The 21,808-nt window shown below is 37.2% G+C and overlaps 1 protein-coding gene across 1 annotated transcript; it reads right to left on the bottom strand.

The window, feature by feature from the left end:
- Nucleotides 1–15,406: 15,406 nt before the first annotated feature.
- Nucleotides 15,407–20,771, bottom strand: LOC138331570 (uncharacterized). The gene is made up of 3 exons (XM_069279271.1): nt 20,529–20,771; nt 19,934–20,135; nt 15,407–16,319 (listed from the first exon to the last, which is right to left on the bottom strand). The coding sequence occupies exons 1-3, from the start codon at nt 20,651–20,653 to the stop codon at nt 15,891–15,893; spliced, it is 756 nt and encodes a 251-aa protein (XP_069135372.1). The 5' UTR covers nt 20,654–20,771; the 3' UTR covers nt 15,407–15,890.
- Nucleotides 20,772–21,808: the final 1,037 nt, after the last annotated feature.

Genomic DNA, 21,808 nt, shown 5'->3' on the forward strand with positions numbered 1-21,808 from the left:
GGCTGACAATGTTGAAGGGACTGTCAAACAAACGTGAAAAACATGTACGATTTTTATTGGACGAAGAGTGAGTAGTAACGTCCAGACCACACCGTCCGATACAGAAAAAACACGCAAAGAAGCTTCAGCAATTACGACAAATCCGTCCTCAGATACAGAAGACGTTGTGCGAAGAAATCGAAAAGAATAGAGACGCACTCACAGAAAATATACCGAAGAGTGGATGCGAATGACGGAAGATGCCCGAAAAAAGTTGAAGCTTTGAAACTCGACAACCTAGTCGGTGATTATGCCGGACCTCAGGCAAAAAGTTTGCTGGTCTAGAATTGGAGAAATGACGTGAGAAAAAGCTTTATCGACGACAAAGTGGACAAACATCTCGATGACGTAGATGAAAAAAACGGTATCTTGATGGACTTATTAACCATTTAAAATGAGGTCGACCGGAATATGACTTTTGAACCATGCCAATGTGTTGGGAAGTTCCATCGATTGAAGGATATCTACAGAGCAAGTGTTCCCTCTCCGAGAGATGATGAGTTTATATCGTTACAGCATACAGTATTTCGTTTAAATGGAATTGTAGAAATCGTCGTGTCAACAAAAATTGTTAAAATCATCAAGCGTTAAAAGATATAAGATAATATCTGTGTAGAGTGTGTAATAAAATTGGGGGGAGATTTTGTTTACACAAAATGTGTCTACAGCAACCAAATTTCAGGCAAAGAGAAAATAACAGCGTAAATCGGGAAAATGTTTTTTTTTAATTCAATCCATGAAAAATAAAATAAAAATGAAGATGAAGGCTCGTATTCTATGTCTTGATGATGTTATAAGTTCATACAAACTTCACTGCTTATCTCACCGCCTACCCAAAACTCATTTTGAGTTGCAATTATGGATATATCAAATCAAAAATAACCTAATCACAAAAAAGAAATTTTTTAATGGAAAGAACGCCGAAAGCATTTAAAACTCGCGCACTTATAAAAAACGAAGTCTACAGTACGACTGTTGAAAAAAAGAATGTTTTACAAGAGCTCAAATCTTTCCGCTATTTATCTAACAACCGTACGAAAATCCCAAAAAGTGTAAAGTTGTGAAAAACCATCGAAGATAATACCGATACCATACAACAACAAATTATTTACTACAGGCTCGTCGGAAGCGATAGAAATATATGTGAGCAAATGGTAATACTGCCTCAAAAAAACCAACTTAATAGTGAACATGTTAGACTATCAGAAATTAACACATATATCTGCATGAACACGTAACGTCAATATATCAGGTGAATGGTCAATTGTATTGCTAATATAAACAGTGTAAAGTAAATATCTAGGGCTGTATCAGTGCTCCTCTACATCAAAGCTTCCAATAGCTTGTACAAACATTCACGGACTGTACATCGAAATTTGATGAGAGAAAAACTTGAATAAGGTGAATTACCCAAAAAAATGAAATGGGACTTGCGGCGTGACTGAGGGAGGGTAGCAAGGCAAATAATTATGTGTGACCCAAAAAACCATTTGTAGATGACCAAACAAAGAAATACAGTAAAACAAAGTATATACGAACGTGCCCTGTGTGGAGACCAACGGAAATATTTCAGTTTAAGAAGCATCAGTAGATCGAATATAGACAAATTGTTGTATGTATGTAGCAAAATATTGAACAAATGACTTACATTTTACAGAAATATATTGTTATGTCAAACATGTGTTGAGACTCCTCGTAGCTGCTATCTACACAAAAGTTTATGTCAAACTCAATTTAATATCATACCCCGATGAAAATTAAAAAAATAATGAACCTATCAGATACATATAATAAATATGGTCCTTCCCAGTCAACATTAAAAACATGAAATATACATTTAGCAACGTACGATTCCATTGATTATTTCTCAATGGATTAATTTTCCAAACTCAATACGCAAACGTGCAGTATGTTTATCTATTGTGGGACGTCACCATATACGTCGGCCGTATATACCGCGCCAGTTTCTCGAATTTTTTTTCATCTGTGGAATGAAAAAAAAGTGAATAGAACCATCAGAAAGAGCCTTTAAAAATCAAAGTGAAAAAATTAATTATTACGTTATAACCATAACTTTATGTTGTATGTAAGCAAGTTCGCTATTGTCCTTTTTTTTACTGTTATCCCCAATTACAATATAAAAAACAACTGGTTCTTTAAATGAAATTTGTTTTTGCTTGTTTAAAAAACCTATTTTGGTGATATTCCTTACTTCGAGACAGGTTAGCAACTATTAGATTGGGTTTGCAACAATCAACAACAATAATTTACGACAATAGAAGCTCAACAACACGGGACGTTCAACCTGCAGGGCGTCTCGCTCTTACTATAGGAAATGAGATCTCGTGAAGATAAGCATAATTAATATAGGGCATTTACTATAGCTGACTTTTTCAAAACTATAAATATATTTGACTTTATTAGTATGCCTAATATTATCATGTAGAGAATGTTGTAGTAAATGAATATATAGATAGTGAATTAGAATTGCTGATCATGGTAGATAGTGTGCCGTCTCCGACAAATGAATTTTTCTTGAAAAAGCATTTGATGAAAATTTACAAATGAACCGATAAATCCTTCCTAATATAACTGTGAACGAGATATTAGAATAAAATTATGTGGTACAACCAGAACCCTTCAACCGGGGTTCAGCAAATGCTACTATTAGATGGCATGAAAATCACTAATTTTGTGCAGCTGGGGGCATTAGTTCATCCAAATACCAGGGCGACAGTATTCTAGCTTCCAAATTTTCTCTCAGTTAATTGGGCCTGCTGAGATGCATGGTACTGAACCGGATACAAAGTTTTGTTCAATGCATATAATCTTAAATCGTCAATTCCGAGGACCACTTGGGGTAAATTTGGATTAACAATCTTTTAAAACGACATCTTTGTAAATTGCCAAGAGGCATTGAGACCCGATATAATGAACTGTGACATGAGATTACCCACTATGTACTATTAACAAAGAAATGACCCTCTTTAAAGATCATTAGTATTAATATGACCTTGCGAAGACAAAGAAAAATTCAATATTATAATCCGGTAAACACATTACCAATGTTGCCGATTGGTGTGAAGCCGGTATATCTCAGAACGAGTAGAGGGTTTGCCAATAAATGTTTTATAGACTGACAACAACTTTCATTTCTAAAATGCAGGTAGCTTAAAATCTGAAAAATTACCAATTTAAGAAACTTCTATATAATCATTAAAACTTTATCGTAAAACTCAATCATTCAGACCATTCCTAAAAATCGTAAAACATTTTTTTCACGCGGGGGAGACCCCCCGGAACCCCTAACACCCAAATATCACTGCGCCTTTGGGGCGCTCGCAAATCATCAAAATGCATCGTAAAAAACTATATCTCATCCATTCATAAAATCGTAATTTTTTTCACGGGGGAGACCCCCGGAACCCCCAAACAAACACCAAATTCTCGCGCTTTCGGGCGATCGTGCAAAATATTGGTACTAGCAATGTCCCCTATTTGATGGGAGTTACCACTAAATTTAGTGCAAGCGGGTGCATTAGTCATCCAATCTTGCGACCAGTTGTCTAAGGCTACCACAATTATACTCAGATTATTGGGCCTGTTAGATGCTGGTCTGACCGATACACAGTATTGTTTCAAGATGAATAATCTTAATCTTCATCATTCAAGGTCACCGGGGTAAAAATGGATTTACATCTTTTAACGACTTCTTGTAAAATAGCCCAAGAGGCATTGAGACCCGATATTTGACCTGTGACATGTGATTCCCACTAATGTACTATTTAAAAAAATGTCTCTTAAAGATCAATTTGTTTATATGTCTTAGCGAGACAATTAATTCATTTTTTTCTGTTACACAACAATTGTGCCGATGGTGTGAAGCCGGTATATTCAGATCGAGTAGGGTTCCATAATGTTATGACGACACAATTATCATTTCTAAATGCAGGTAGCTTTTAAATCGAAAAATTACCATGTTAAGAACGCTTTATAATCATTAAACTTTATCGTTAAAACTCATCTCAGCCATTCTTAAATCGTAATTTTTTTCGCGGGGGAGGACCCCCGGAACCCCCTAACACCAAATTCTCGCGCCCTTTGGGCCGCTCGCAAATTCATCAAAATGCATCGTAAAACTATATCTCATTCATTCTAAATCGTAATTTTTTTCCCGGGGGAGACCCCCGGACCCCCAAACACCAAATTTCTCGCGCTTTCGGGCGATCGCAAAAATATTGGTTCTGCAATGTCCCTATTGATGGAGTTACCACTAAATTTGTGCAGCGGGGGCATTAGTCATCCAATCTGGCGACAGCTTTCTAGCTACCACACAATTTTTCTCTGTTATTGGGCCTGTGAGATGCTGGTCTGAAACCGATACAAAGTTTGTTCAAATGAATAATCTTAATCTTCATCAAGGTCACCTGGGTAAAAAATGGATTACATCTTTTAACGACTTCTTGTAAATAGCCAAGAGGCATTGAGACCCGATATTTGACCTGTGACATGTGATTCCCCACTATGTACTATTTAAAAAAATGTCCCTCTTAAAAGATCAATTTGTTTATATGTCTTAGCGAGGGACAATTAATTCATTTTTTTTCTGTTACACAACAATGTGCCGATGGTGTGAAGCCGGTATATTCAGATCGAGTAGGGTTTCCATAATGTTATGACGACACAATTATCATTTCTAAATGCAGGTAGCTTTAAATCGAAAAATTAAACCATGTTAAGAACGCTTTATATCCAAATTAAAACTTTATCGTAATAACTCATCTCAGCCATTCTAAATCGTAATTTTTATTTCGCGGGGGAGACCCCCGGAACCCCCTAACACCAAATTCTCGCGCCTTTGGGCGCTCGCAAAATTCATCAAAAATGCATCGTAAAACTATATCTCATTCATTCTAAATCGTAATTTTTTTCCCCGGGGAGACCCCCGGCAACCCCCAAACACCAAATTTCTCGCGCTTTCGGGCGATCGCAAAATATGGTTCTGCAATGTCCCTATTGATGGAGTTACCACTAAAATTTTGTGCAGCGGGGGGCATTAGTCATCCCAATCTGGCGACAAAGTTCTAGCTACCACAATTTTTCTCTGTTTATTGGGCCTGTGAGATGCTGGTCTGAACCGATACAAAGTTTTTGTTCAAATGAATAATTCTTAATCTTCATTCAAGGTCACCTGGGTAAAAATGGATTACATCTTTTAACGACTTCTTGTAAATAGCCAAGAGGCATTGAGAACCCGATATTTGACCTGTGACATGTGATTCCCACTAATGTACTATTTAAAAAAATGTCTCTTAAAAGATCAATTTGTTTATATGTACTTAGCGAGACAATTAATTCATTTTTTTTTCTATTACACAACAATGTGCCGATGGTGTGAAGCCGGTATATTCAGATCGAGTAGGGTTCCATAATGTTATGACGACACAATTATCATTTCTAAATGCAGGTAGCTTTTAAATCGAAAAATTACCATGTTAAGAACGCTTTATAATCATTAAACTTTATCGTAAAAACTCATCTCAGCCATTCTAAATCGTAATTTTTTTCGCGGGGGAGACCCCGGAACCCCCTAACACCAAATCCTCTCGCGCTTTGGGCGCTCGCAAATTCATCAAAAGCATCGTAAAACTCATCTCATCCATTCTAAATCTATTTAGATAAGGTAAGGACTGAAATTTACTGAAATTTTGTTTGCAAAACTGTGTGAATCCGCGTAGCGGATTCTCACAAAAGTTTGCAAACACAATTTATTTCATACCCCGATGAAATTAAAAAATAGTGACTTCAATACTTATAATTAATTTCCCAGGCTACTTTATAAAATGAAATACATTTAGACGTACGATTCCATTGATTTTTTCCAAGGGATTATTTTTTTCCAAATCAATACGCAACGTCAATGTTTCTATTGTGACGTCATGATAACGTCGGGAATTCCGCGCCATTCTCGGATTTTTTTCATCGTGGAATGAAAAAAAATGAATAGACCAATCAGAAAGCCTTTAACAAAGAGAAAATTAATTATTACTTTATAACCATAACTTTGTTGTAAGCATGTTCGATATAGTCCTGTTTTACTGTATACCCCAAACTATATATAAAACTGTTCTTTAAATGAATTTGTTTTGCTGTTTAAAAAACTATTTGGAGATATTCTTAATTCGTGTCAGGTTTGCAACAATCAGATTGGGTTTGCAACAATCAACAAAAAATTACGCCAATAGATGCCAACAACACGGGACGTCAACCTGCAGGCGCTCGCATTACTATCGGAATAGATCTCGTGAATAAAATCATAATAATATCGTGATTACTATGTCAGCTTTTTCAAACTATATATATTTGACTGTTGTAGGCCGAATATTTCTGTAGATAGTTGTAGTTATGTATAGTGTGACTTTGAATGCTGTCATGTGTTGTGACGTTCCCGCAAATGAATTTCCCTAGAAAACGCAGTGATAAAATTAAAATGAACCGATACCTCCTCCTAAACTACTGGACAGATTTTGATAAAATTTGGTACACAGAACCCTGCAACAGGGTTCTGCAATGTCCCTATTGATGGAGTTATCACTAAATTTGTGCAGCGGGGGGCATTATTCATCCAATCTGGCGACAGTTCTAGCTACCATTTTTCTCTCTGTTATTGGGCCTGTGAGATGCTGGCTGAACCGATACAAAGTTTGTTCAAATGAATAATCTTAATCTTAATTCAAGGTCACCTGGGTAAAAATGGATTACATCTTTTAACGACTTCTTGTAAATAGCCAAGAGGCATTGAGACCCGATATTTGGCCTGTGACATGTGATTCCCACTATGTACTATTTAAAAAAATGTCTCTTAAAAGATCAATTTGTTTATATGTCTTAGCGAGACAATTAATTCATTTTTTTCTGTTACACAACAATGTGCCGATGGTGTGAAGCCGGTATATTCAGATCGAGTAGGGTTCCATAATGTTATGACGACACAATTATCATTTCTAAATGCAGGTAGCTTTAAATCGAAAAATTACCATGTTAAGAACGCTTTATAATCATTAAACTTTATCGTAAAACTCATCTCAGCCATTCTAAATCGTAATTTTTTCGCGGGGGAGACCCCCGGAACCCCCTAACACCAAATTCTCGCGCCTTTGGGCGCTCGCAAATTCATCAAAATGCATCGTAAAACTATATCTCATTCATTCTAAATCGTAATTTTTTTCCCGGGGGAGACCCCCGGACCCCCAAACACCAAATTTCTCGCGCTTTCGGGCGATCGCAAAATATGGTTCTGCAATGTCCCTATTGATGGAGTTACCACTAAATTTGTGCAGCGGGGGCATTAGTCATCCAATCTGGCGACAGTTCTAGCTACCACAATTTTTCTCTGTTATTGGGCCTGTGAGATGCTGGTCTGAACCGATACAAAGTTTGTTCAAATGAATAATCTTAATCTTCATTCAAGGTCACCTGGGTAAAAATGGATTACATCTTTTAACGACTTCTTGTAAATAGCCAAGAGGCATTGAGACCCGATATTTGACCTGTGACATGTGATTCCCACTATGTACTATTTAAAAAAATGTCTCTTAAAAGATCAATTTGTTTATATGTCTTAGCGAGACAATTAATTCATTTTTTTCTGTTACACAACAATGTGCCGATGGTGTGAAGCCGGTATATTCAGATCGAGTAGGGTTCCATAATGTTATGACGACACAATTATCATTTCTAAATGCAGGTAGCTTTAAATCGAAAAATTACCATGTTAAGAACGCTTTATAATCATTAAACTTTATCGTAAAACTCATCTCAGCCATTCTAAATCGTAATTTTTTCGCGGGGGAGACCCCCGGAACCCCCTAACACCAAATTCTCGCGCCTTTGGGCGCTCGCAAATTCATCAAAATGCATCGTAAAACTATATCTCATTCATTCTAAATCGTAATTTTTTTCCCGGGGGAGACCCCCGGACCCCCAAACACCAAATTTCTCGCGCTTTCGGGCGATCGCAAAATATGGTTCTGCAATGTCCCTATTGATGGAGTTACCACTAAATTTGTGCAGCGGGGGCATTAGTCATCCAATCTGGCGACAGTTCTAGCTACCACAATTTTTCTCTGTTATTGGGCCTGTGAGATGCTGGTCTGAACCGATACAAAGTTTGTTCAAATGAATAATCTTAATCTTCATTCAAGGTCACCTGGGTAAAAATGGATTACATCTTTTAACGACTTCTTGTAAATAGCCAAGAGGCATTGAGACCCGATATTTGACCTGTGACATGTGATTCCCACTATGTACTATTTAAAAAAATGTCTCTTAAAAGATCAATTTGTTTATATGTCTTAGCGAGACAATTAATTCATTTTTTTTTTTCTATTACACAACAATGTGCCGATGGTGTGAAGCCGGTATATTCAGATCGAGTAGGGTTCCATAATGTTATGACGACACAATTATCATTTCTAAATGCAGGTAGCTTTAAATCGAAAAATTACCATGTTAAGAACGCTTTATAATCATTAAACTTTATCGTAAAACTCATCTCAGCCATTCTAAATCGTAATTTTTTTCGCGGGGGAGACCCCCGGAACCCCCTAACACCAAATTCTCGCGCCTTTGGGCGCTCGCAAATTCATCAAAATGCATCGTAAAACTCATCTCATCCATTCTAAATCTATTTAGATAAGGACTATTTAGATAAGGACTGAAATTTACTGAAATTTTGTTTGCAAACTGTGTGAATCCGCGTAGCGGATTCTCACAAAAGTTTGCAAACACAATTTATTTCATACCCCGATGAAATTAAAAAATAGTGACTTCAATACTTATAATTAATTTCCCAGGCTACTTTATAAAATGAAATACATTTAGACGTACGATTCCATTGATTTTTTCCAAGGGATTATTTTTTCCAAATCAATACGCAACGTCAATGTTTCTATTGTGACGTCATGATAACGTCGGGAATTCCGCGCCATTCTCGGATTTTTTTCATCGTGGAATGAAAAAAATGAATAGACCAATCAGAAAGCCTTTAACAAAGAGAAAATTAATTATTACTTTATAACCATAACTTTGTTGTAACATGTTCGATATAGTCCTGTTTTACTGTATAAAACCCCAAAACTATATTTTAAAACTGTTCTTTAAATGAATTTGTTTTGAGGGGGGTCTGTTTAAAAAACTATTTGGAGATATTCTTAATTCGTGTCAGGTTTGCAACAATCAGATTGGGTTTGCAACAATCAACAAAAAATTACGCCAATAGATGCCAACAACACGGGACGTCAACCTGCAGGCGCTCGCATTACTATCGGAATAGATCTCGTGAATAAAATCATAATAATATCGTGATTACTATGTCAGCTTTTTCAAACTATATATATTTGACTGTTGTAGGCCGAATATTTCTGTAGATAGTTGTAGTTATGTATAGGTGTGACTTTGAATGCTGTCATGTGTTGTGACGTTTCCCAGCAAATGAATTTCCCTAGAAAAAACGCAGTGATAAAATTAAAATGAAACCGATACCTCCTCCTAAACTACTGGACAGATTTTGATAAAATTTGGTACACAGAACCCTGCAACAGGGTTCTGCAATGTCCTATTGATGGAGTTATTCACTAAATTTGTGCAGCGGGGGGGCATTATTCATCCAATCTGGCGACAGTTCTAGCTACCATTTTTCTCTCTGTTATTGGGCCTGTGAGATGCTGGCTGAACCGATACAAAGTTTGTTCAAACTGAATAATCTTAATCTTAATTCAAGGTCACCTGGGTAAAAATGGATTACATCTTTTTAACGACTTCTTGTAAATAGCCAAGAGGCATTGAGACCCGATATTTGGCCTGTGACATGTGATTCCCACTATGTACTATTTAAAAAAAATGTCTCTTAAAAGATCAATTTGTTTATATGTCTTAGCGAGACAATTAATCATTTTTTTCTGTTACACAACAATGTAAGTGCCGATGGTGTGAAAGCCGGTATATTCAGAATCGAGTAGGGTTCCATAATGTTATTGACGACACAATTATCATTTCTAAATGCAGGTAGCTTTAAATCGAAAAATTACCATGTTAAGAACGCTTTATAATCATTAAACTTTATCGAAAAAACTCATCTCTAGCCATTCTAAATCGTAATTTTTTTCGCGGGGGAGACCCCCGGAACCCCCTAACACCAAATTCTCGCGCCTATTGGGCGCTCGCAAATTCATCAAAATTGCATCGTAAAACTATATCTCATCCATTCTAAATCGTAATTTTTTTCCCGGGGGAGACCCCCGGACCCCCAAACACCAAATTTCTCGCGCTTTTTCGGGCGATCGCAAAATATGGTTCTGCAATGTCCCTATGATGGATTTACCACTAAATTTGTGCAGCGGGGGGCATTAGTCATCCAATCTGGCGACAGTTCTAGCTACCACACAGTTTTTCTCTGTTATTGGGCCTGTGAGATGCTGGTCTGAACCGATACAAAAATTTTGTTCAAATGAATAATCTTAATCTTCATTCAAGGTCACCTGGGTAAAAATGGATTACATCTTTTAACGACTTCTTGTAAATAGCCAAGAAAAGGCATGAGACCCGATATTGACCTGTGACATGTGATTCCCACTATGTACTATTTAAAAAAATGTCTCTTAAAAGATCAATTTGTTTATATGTCTTAGCGAGACAATTAATTCATTTTTTTTTCTGTTACACAAACAAATGTGCCGATGGTGTGAAGCCGGTTATATTCAGATCGAGTAGGGTTCCATAATGTTATGACGACACAATTATCATTTCTAAATGCAGGTAGCTTTAAATCGAAAAAATTACCATGTTAAGAACGCTTTATAATCATTAAACTTATATCGTAAAACTCATCTCAGCCATTCTAAATCGTAATTTTTTTCGCGGGGAGACCCCCGGAACCCCCTAACACCAAATTCTCGCGCCTTTGGGCGCTCGCAAATTCATCAAAATGCATCGTAAAACTATATCTCATCATTCTAAATCGTAATTTTTTTCCCGGGGGAGACCCCCTGGACCCCCCAAACACCAGAATTTCTCGCGCTTCTTCATGGGCGAACCCCCGCAAAATAATGGTATTCTTGCAATGTCCCCCCTATTGATGGGTAGTTATACCACCAAAATTTGAGCAGCGGGGGCATTCAGTCATCCAATCTGCCTGCGACAGATTCTAGCAACCCACCACAAATTTTCTACTGTGATATATGGGCCTGCAGTGAGATGTCTGGGTTCTGAACCGAGTACAACAGTGTTGTTCTATATGAAAAATAATCTTAATACATCATTCCTAATGGTGTACACCTGTGGTCAAAAATGGAATTCACAATCTATTTAACGACTTCTTGTAAATAGTCCAAGGAGTGCAATTCGAGACCTCGCATATTTGAACACAGTTGACTTGGTTATAATCCCAACTAGTGTAACTATTTAAAAATATGTCTGTTAAAAAGATGATAAAGAGTCAGTGGATTATAAATGTCTCTAGCGGTATATCACTTAATTCAATTCATTTGTTACTAATATACACCAACAATGTGCCGCTGGGTGTGAATGAAGCGCGGTCTTACGACCCCCAGATTCGTGTAGGGTTTCTACATATAATTGTTGAGCTAGGTGGAGAACGGTACACAGTTTAAATAACAAATCAGTATTACATGCATGGTTGCTGTTTAAAGGAGAGATTAAGGACACATGTGAAGAACTCCTTTTATAATTATTATTAAGCAGTAATTCGTGTAAACTCATATTCAGCAGAATTCCTAATGTCGTTATATTTTTTTTTTTTTGTTCGCGGGAGACCCCGGGAAACCCCCCCTATACAACAACATAATTTTCCACCGATCGCGCGACTTTGGGAGACGCTCGCAATATTCAACAAAAATGACATCGTTAAGATTCATCTCAATCGCTTCTAAGTGTCTGTTAATTTGTTTTTCCCGGAGGGTAGACCCCCGGAACCCCCCAAATCAAAACAACTACTATATTTCCCATCGACGCTTGTCGGGGGCAGAGCGCCATTATTATGCATCAAAAGAGAAATTTATACGTAACTCTCCGGGAGGGGAAAGGGCATACCACAGTACCTCAATATAAAAACACCATGAAGCTTTTGAAACAAGACATTCTGCCTTCATATTTTGGTGCAATTTGTGCGTATTCGTTTATAATATCCCATATTAGGCGACCCCAACTGTCTATAAATGTTGGTACAAAGGATTAACATTTGAAGTGATATATGAAAAATGTACATAAAGCATTTATTATATGGTTGGGAGTTTGAATTAATCTCCTCCTGTAGGTGTGGCGGGGGGGGATGTTTTACAAAATATTGAGGACCTTTGCCCCCCCCCCCCCCCCCCCCCCCCCCCCCCCCCATGACGTTTCATCTTCCTACGCCACTGTTCTATATACGAGTATAGTACCATGTAGAGTATGATTTTTATCGTTTTTTTTATCTAGAGCTATTAAACGTCCAAAAAAGGTCTTAGGGCACTCTGGTGGGTCCACGATTATATAATCTGTAACTAATTCTCAGATCCCTGTGTCTTTGTTAAAACAAATTACATTGACCTTCATTCAAGGTCACACGGGTCAAAACGAATTGCCTTTTAAAATGACTTCTTCTAAATAGCTTAGAGCCTAGATATTTGGCTTGTAACATGCTTGGATGAAGGGCTACCAAGTTTGTTTAAATGAATAACTTTGGCCTTCATTCAAGGTCACAGTTGTCAAATATACTAGCAGAAACTTGTAAACTACTGGATAGCTTATAGTAGGCCTACACAATGTTTTGAATGTTGAGAGAAGGTAAACATTTCCATTCTTTGTATTGTTTCTTTTGCCCTACTGTTTACTTTGACTGTGCTGTATTGGCCGACTCGGCCTCTTGTTGATTTCAGCTAGTGAGCCAATACAAGATTCCTCCTCAAGATTTCCTCATCAGTTTGGAAGTTTTGCTCCCGATATCAACGTACTATTCATAAATGATTTTCATAAACCATTTCGCAGACTAACACCCAGACAAATATAACTAATCACGTGTCCATGCTTTCATTAAGGATGGGGAGAGAGGCAGTCAAATAACTTACGACAAATTGAACTTACAAATTGAATGGTTACAGAGAGGAGGTATGCAGTACTATCGCTGCGGCTGTTGTACCCCCGGTCTGTTTCATAGCACTAAAGGCAGCCTAGGAGAAAAAACAACTGACCAATCACATGCCTCAAGTATTCCTTTGGAGATTATGTAGAATACAACAGAGCCTTTAGCTGTGCTCTGGAATAGTCTCGAATAGTTCAGGGTGGATATAAGGGAGTGGTAGCAACCCCTGGAATATCGAGGAATCTGCAAATTATAATTATATAGCAAGACCTACCTGAGTGTCTTTAAACATTTTTAAATGTCTTAGGGTTCTAGATAAATATACATCTGTGTACACCATGTAGAGTATGTGTACTGTTCATACGCCACGTTTTACAACGAAATGTTTACATTTTTTCGTTTTCTCTTTGCTATATAACCTTTACCAACTGTGGTGAATCGTTTACACTTGCGTAAAAAACGCAGTGGTTACCACGCAAGAATACACACACCGGGAACTGCGCTTTCGATTAGGCCTATTGTATCTGTATGACAAATATTCAATATACTGCATGTATGAATGTAATGTAAATTTTTAATTATGTATCGGCAAATAAATATTTAACAAATATTGTATAAATGGGATGAAAATAATAAAGTTAATGTAAAAACCTATATTTTGTGTACTCTCTGAATTTGACAACATTTCCCGCCAAATTGAAGCCAGCTGTTCCGGGATTCCATCAACAGACCCGACTGTTTCAACAATCGTATAATATTGCAAAAAAAACACAGTTTTTATTTTATTTGAACACTTAATTTTTAGTGAAATGATCGGATCGAAATGAAATATATAAGGAATGATTGTTATTTGTTTGTTGTTTACCGGTGTGTAAACTGCATTTTTCTACAGATATTTCAACATGGAGACGTGCTAACGCGCGTCATTTATACAAAAATGCAGTTTACACACCAGTAAACAACAAATATTAAAATCATTCCTTAATTCATGGTCATAGCATAGTAATTTTTGATTTCCCGTTTTGATGTTCCCATAAAACGATTGTAATCTAAATATAACAAACTTATAACGAAATAATTTTATATGTCCTATGACATTCGTTATAAACCGTGTTTTGTTGTATAACTAGTTTTTGATATAGACTCTTAAAGAGACAATTCACTCAGGCTAATTCTTTTACATAACCAAGAAGCAAATATGGCATAAATGTATTATTCTACATTTCTCATGAAACATATAACACAAATTCTTGACAAATTCCACGTCATTGTTTAGTATTTTAATTGATGCAGTTGAAAAAGTGAGAAGAACTATCAATATTAGGTTAACAAATTAGGATGCTAATGTATATATACGTCACACCGGAAGAAGTATCTATAAGTAGAGAAGTTATCCACTAAGGGACAACCATATCTACTACGAGCCATGACATTCAAGAGGCATCTTTACAAGCCAAGACAGGCTTCCTTTTGATGCAGTTTTCAGCCAAAGTTCAGCCAAAGTAATGACAAATCGTTGATCAATACGATTAAGCAGGTACATTATGTACGCTGTACCCTTACCCGAGCCAAAGTCACGCACGTTAAACAAACGAACTACATAACCACTGAGGAGGCGATAAAATGATTTTTTAGGCAAGACAATTCACTTAATAAGGTAAACACACTACTCTCAGAGCGATTTGAGCAGGTCTAGACAAAAGTTGCATTACTCTACGGGCAAGGGACAGGGTTCGACATACAAGATGTTCGACCACAACATGTAATGGCGGACAGCGAGCGAGTTTGAACATTTCACACGCATTTCACAACCATGGGCTTTTATGGCATATCACAGAAAAAAAGACTGATCTAATTTCCATTAGAACTGGTTTGTTTCCGATATATGTACACATTTTAATGTTCTCTTAGACTGAATTGTCCCTTTAAATACATGAAAATATATACATGTATGGTTAATGGGCACTGCTAGTTCCATAAAATGAAACTAATACTCAGATCCCCGTGGTTTAATTCCACACTCTCTTCCATGCATATGTCTGTTGTCCAACACCCTTTCCTTCATTGTCTATGATTGGCTGTATTTTAACACATGGATCTGACAAAAATTTTCAACAAACAGTTTATATATTGTTATTCATGCCATGTCCCTGTGTATTTTAATGCAGTTGAGTAAAAATATTTTATTGCGTTTGGACAAATTAGGAGCCATAAATGAGATAAACACAGACCATAAATAAATGTTATCTTTATTGTAAAATCAAAAGTGCCAGTCTCTTCGATGAAGGTTAAATACAACATACACGCGGTGTAAAATGCCGATATTCGCGTATGATAATAAAATAATTTATATAAAAAGATGAAGAATAAATAATTTCTTCTGTTAAAAAAAAGCTTAGATATTTTTCTTCAAATTATGATAATTATATCCAGCGTATATCTGCCCATCCCCAAGTCCTATTAAAACTTCCATCGTCGCCCAAACAATATTTTCCCTTTCCTCATATATTCCAAATCGAAAACAACCAACATTCAAAAATAGAACTTTATATAGGCCTAACTATCATTACTTATTTCGTTATTATTCACCTAAAACAACGTATTTTATATACATGTAAATATATGAGGGAAGGCAAAATAACTGTTTGGGCAAAATGTTCCTTCCCCTCCCCGTCACCCTCCCAAAGTCCTTCATCAAGGTTCAGTTGTGTCTCGCCTAGCACTCTGGGTTCATCTGCCAAGGTCCGCTGTTGAAAGGGATCATCTGAAATGGCGGCGGGTAAAAATTCATGTTGCTTCCGATCGAAAGAATCGCTGGATCGATGGCACCGGGATCGTTGTGGTAAAAAGGCGGTACAGAAAATCCGGGAGGTGGCGCTACATGTTCTCTGCTACTTCCGGAAACTGATCTTAGTTCGTTATATAACTCGTTTGTCTGGCAAGCGGTATTTTGTGGGTGTAAGGACATTTGATTTTTTATGTAGTTCTGGTTTTCCTGCCTTATGGTATTTATTTCGTTCATACATCCTTGAAGAATCGACGTTTTCGCTTTTGTAGCTAACATTAAGGAATCTAACTCGGAACTGATCTCGTCAATTCGTTGGCCGGTCAACGCGAAGGTATCTGTATTTGTAGAAGCGTCCACCTGTATGAAAAATATGTCTTTTTAAACTGTGCTTAAAACAAGTTCAATTACTATTTTATTTGCAATTAGAAGAAAAGATCAGTTAATTTGTTTCCTATCTTTTCCGCAACACTAGAAAATACACGTGTTAGTATCATTCTGCTTTGCCGAGAAAGTTTAAAACCTCAGCTCCTGTTTATTCCAACAGACCAGTTCCATGTCTTTATGTTATACAGACAAACTTCTTATTTGTGATGTGCTACTGATCAACTTCCTGTCTAAGCCAGTGAAACATACAACTTCCTATCTCCATGCGATACAGACCAACTTCCTGTCTACAAGATTAACTTCCTGACTAGGTGTGTACAGACCAACTTCCTGTCTATGTGTGTACGGACCAACTTCCTGTCTAGGTGTGTACAGACAAACTTCCTATCTAGGTGTACTACAGACCAACTTCCTGCCTCCTGTCTAGATGTGCTATAAACCAACTTCCTGTCTAGATGTGTACATACAAACTTCCTGTCTAGATTTGTTCAGACAAACTTACTGTAAAGTGTACTTCAGACCAACTTCCTGTCTAGATTTGCTATAGACCAACTTCCTGCTTCCTGTCTAGATGTGCTATAAATCGACTTCCTGTCTTGATGTGCTATAAACCGACTTCCTGTCTAGATGTGCTATAAACCGACTTCCTGTCTAGATGTGCTATAAACCAACTTCCTGTCTAGATGTGTACAGACAAACTTCCTGTCTAGATGTGTACAGACAAACTTCCTGTCTAGGTGTAATACAGACCTACTTCCAGTCTAGATGTGCTACAGACCAACGTCCTGTCTAGATGTGCTACAAACCAACTTCCTGTCTAGATGTGCTACAGACCAACTTCCTGCTTCCTTTCTAGATGTACTACAAACCAACTTCCTGTTTAGATGTGCTACAAGTCAACTTCCTGTCTAAGTGTGCTACAGACCAGCTTCCTGTTTAGATGTGCTAAAGAAAAACTTCCTCTCTACATGCGATACAGTCCAATTTCCTGTCTAGATATGCTACAGACAAACTTCCTGCCTAGATATGCTACAGACCACTTCCTGCATAGGTGTGTTACAGACCAACTTCCTGTCTCCTGTCTAGATATACTTCAGACCAACTTCCTGTTTAGATGTACTACAGACCCAATTCCTGTCTCCTGTCTAGATGTACTACAGATCAATTTCCTAGATGTGCTACAGACTAAATTCCTGTTTGGATGTGCTATTGACCATCTTCCTGTCTCCTGTCTAGATGTACTTCAGACCAACTTCCTGTCTAGATGTACTACAGACCAACTTCCTGTTTATATGTACTACAGACCCACTTCCTATCTCCTGTCTAGATGAACTACAGACCCATTTCCTAGATGTACTACAAACCAACTTCCTGTTTAGATGTACTACAGACCCACTTCATGTCTCCTGTCTAGATGTACTGCAGACCCGTTTCCTAGATGTACTACAGACCAACTTCCTGTTTAGATGTACTTCAGATCAAGTTCCTGTCTCATGTTTAGATGTGCTACAGACCGATTTCCTAGATGTGCTGCAGACCAATTTCCTAGATGTGCTACAGACCAACTTTCTGTTTAGATGTACAACAGACCCGCTTCCTGTCTCCTGTCTAGATGTATAGCAGACCCATTTCCTAGATGTACTACAGACCAACTTCTTGTTTAGATGTACTACAGACCAACTTCCTGTTTAGATGTACTAAAGACCAATTTCCTGTTTATATGTGCTACAGACCAACTTCCTGTTTAGATGTACTACACACCCACTTCCTGTCTCATGTCTAGATGTACTACAAACCAATTTCCTAGATGTACTACAGACCCACTTCCTGTCTCTTGTCTAGATGTGCTACAGACCAACTTTCTGTTTAGATGTACTACAGACCCACTTCCTGTCTCCTGTCTAGATGTACTACAGACCAACTTCCTGTCTACTGTCTAGATGTACTACAGACCAATTTACTGTTTAGATGTACTACATGACCAACTTCATGTCTTAGATGTTTTACAGACCACTTCATGTACTTCTACAGACCCACTTCCTGTCTCAAGTCTAGATGTACTACAAGACCAATTCCTACTAGATGTACTACAGACCAACTTCCTGTCTCCTGTCTAGATGTACTACAGACCAACTTCCTGTCTCCTGTCTAGATGTACTACAGACCAACTTCCTGTCTCCTGTCTAGATGTACTACAGACCAACTTCCTGTTTAGATGTACTACAGACCCACTTCCTGTCTCATGTCTAGATGTACTTAAAACCAATTTCCTAGATGTACTACAGACCCACTTCCTGTCTCCTGTCTAGATGTACTACAGACCAACTTCCTGTCTCCTGTCTAGATGTACTACTGACCAACTTCCTGTCTCCTGTCTAGATGTACTACAGACCAACTTCCTGTCTCCTGTCTAGATGTACTACAGACCAACTTCCTGTCTCCTGTTCTAGATGTACTACTGACCAACTTCATATAGGGATTGGATTTCGGCATGACACATGTGTGAACTCGGTGACCGTTATTGTGCAGCGAGGCGAAGCTGACGCACGCTTACACACTTTAGTTTGCCGAAGTTGGCAAAACACCGATTTTTAAGTAGCTCAATGTGTTTGAGATGTCGTCTGACTTGACGGTATTACATCCTTGGTAGCCATGTGATTATATAATCTACGCTTAAGATCCATATCGCCATCGATAGATGAAACAAATTCACTTGTGTTCGATGGATATGTACAATGTATTTGTGGTGACGCGTAACTGTCAACACGTGGATTATTAGCGGTGCATGTTTTATAATTACACATGATTTAATACTCAAAGAACAAAGACAAGAGGATATGTTTATAACAGACCTCTATCAGGAGGGTCTCACGCCCGTCCATCCCAAAGACTCGATCGTAGGACGAACATAGGCACAGAGGTAATGTTTACATTTGACAACCATCATTTTTAACAAAAATGAAAAGCACGTCGCCCCGGTCGGGATATTTTTCCGTTTCTTTATACAATTGTTAATTTTAAAATTGTTTGAATCATATATAAATATAAAACATGTATATATCGTTTACATTTTTCCAAAATTCTATGAAAAAAAAAAACAACAATTATACACGTAATGTTGCGTCAAAATGTAAACAAAAAGTACCACATGTGTTTCCTTTTTAGAGTAGTACTACGTTGCACAGAACAATTTTTCCTTACGCAAGTTCAAAGATGTTATGCAAGTTACAGACCAAAAATCGGCTACTGTTTAGATATACTACAAGCCTACTCCTGTAATATGTCTAGATGTGCTACAGACCAACTTCCTGTCTCCTGTCTAGATGTACTACAGACCAACTTCCTGCCTCCTGTCTAGATGTACTACAGACCAACTTCCTGTTTCCTGTCTAGATGTACTACTGACCAACTTCATATCTACATGTGCTACAGACCAACTTCCTTTCTACATGCGATACAGACCAACTTTATGCAATCTTGGTAGAACAACTTTCTTGTCCTTTTCATGTACTATTGCATTACACTAACATGATATACATGTATTTGTCTTGTTTAATGAACACGCTTGACTATTCTGTCATACTGACCTGAGCGCGAGGCTGTTCCATTTGTTGATAAGATTCGATGATGGACATGAGGGCGAAGTTTGAGACGACCCCGTTGGTCTTGGTCATTAGATTCGTGTATGGTATAGCACAGCGACAGTTCGGACACGGTATTGTTATCCCCATCAGTCCGAATTCGTGATGGAAATTTCGCTTCTTGTGTTTGGCCAAATCTAAGAGGCAACTGTAAAGGTGAAGGGTGATCGTAAGGTACATTGTATATGTACATGCAATTTTATTTTAGTACACTGTCATTTATCAAGTACTTTATCAATTCAAGAATAAACATTACTTGGCATGACAAAATTAAAGCAATGCATGTCTCTATTTCTACAAATTTTCGTCCTCTTGGCCATTTTCATTTAAATCAAGAAGTACATCTACATAGTGGTTTTTATTTCCATGTACCTGAGGATGACTAAGATGTAAAAGAAGAGACATTTGTACTGTTTAAACTAGAGATAATTTCTCCCTTGTTTGAGAAATTATACAATAGACTATTTTCTTTGTGAATTTACATAAATCTCTGAAATATTGCAGCGTTTTCTTACCGAAGTTACATAAAAAATCGACTTACTTGTAACAAAATGTGTGACCACACGGGAGTGATGTTGGGTCGTTGTAGATCTCCATACAGATGCAGCATTTCAATTGTTGAAGTAACTGACCCCCAATCTGATTATCCAGATTGACCAAGTCCATCCCGAATACGTAAAACAAATAAACAATTTAAAAATCGAAATATTCTAGAACCGAAAAAAAATCGCGACTGAACCCTCGAACATAAAAACGGAAAAGTGTCTTGTTATTCCTAGCAACCGAAAACGTCATAATCTTCATGACGTCACAATGTTAGGGAAGGGGAGGTTATCTTATACCTTTATTTCAGGTGACACGTAATATTAATTTAATACTGGAAAATGTTTTTAAACTTTAATTTTAGTGTAGATGATGTATTCCTTATGGATATAAACTATATCTACTAAATAAAACCGTTTTCATGAGCTCAATATAAAAAGTAAGTCTAAAAGAAAATTACTTTTAACAAAACAAAAAGCACAAAAATAAAGCATAGAAAACAAATTAAAACAAATCAATAAAAATATTGTTAATTTTAATACCTTTTAATAATCGTCGAAGACCCGTGGTTGATAGTGTAGCGTAGCTTAATTAATGTTAAACTATGTACGATATTAGAGTCCATGTTTCTTGTTGGAGTTATGTCCCTTGAAGTATATTGCATAACATTCTCTTAAAGGTTTCCAATGCCGAAGTATATGACAATTGATTGGTCTTAAAATGGATAAATATGATAAGTTAACATAAATAAATGTGTGAAATCTACGTTTAAAATGTTAACACAGTTACTGTCACGTTACCGGATTTTTTTGATGCAAAAGACGACCAGGGTTCGAAGCCTCCTTTTCGGACATTTCGGGCACCTGCCTGCAGAAGGTACTTGTGTTTTACGTTTTACATGTACCTGTTTCCATCCGTATTAAACAAGAAAGCATAAATATACTTGTATTAGTGCTGGTCTTTGGATTATTAATAATATGGTTGCATAAATGATACGTTTTAATGATTGAAACAATTCAAGTACTCCATTCTTTCACATGTGAATGGATGTCAACGTTAGGGACCACTGGGATCCTAAAGAGTACATGTAATTGTACGCATATCTGTAATGTGAAGGAACTTGGAAAATAGAATAAATGGAAGAACAAAAGTAGACTTGATAACTTGTTTCGCTAGTGTACATAGTGTACATCAGATAATGTTTGAATTCAATAAACACAAAGATGTTTTAGATGTATTTTATTATTTCTTCCAACTCTAACGTTGCCATAACTTTCT

Source organism: Argopecten irradians, chromosome 9, assembly GCF_041381155.1.
Source record: "Argopecten irradians isolate NY chromosome 9, Ai_NY, whole genome shotgun sequence".
Classification (NCBI taxonomy): domain Eukaryota; kingdom Metazoa; phylum Mollusca; class Bivalvia; order Pectinida; family Pectinidae; genus Argopecten; species Argopecten irradians.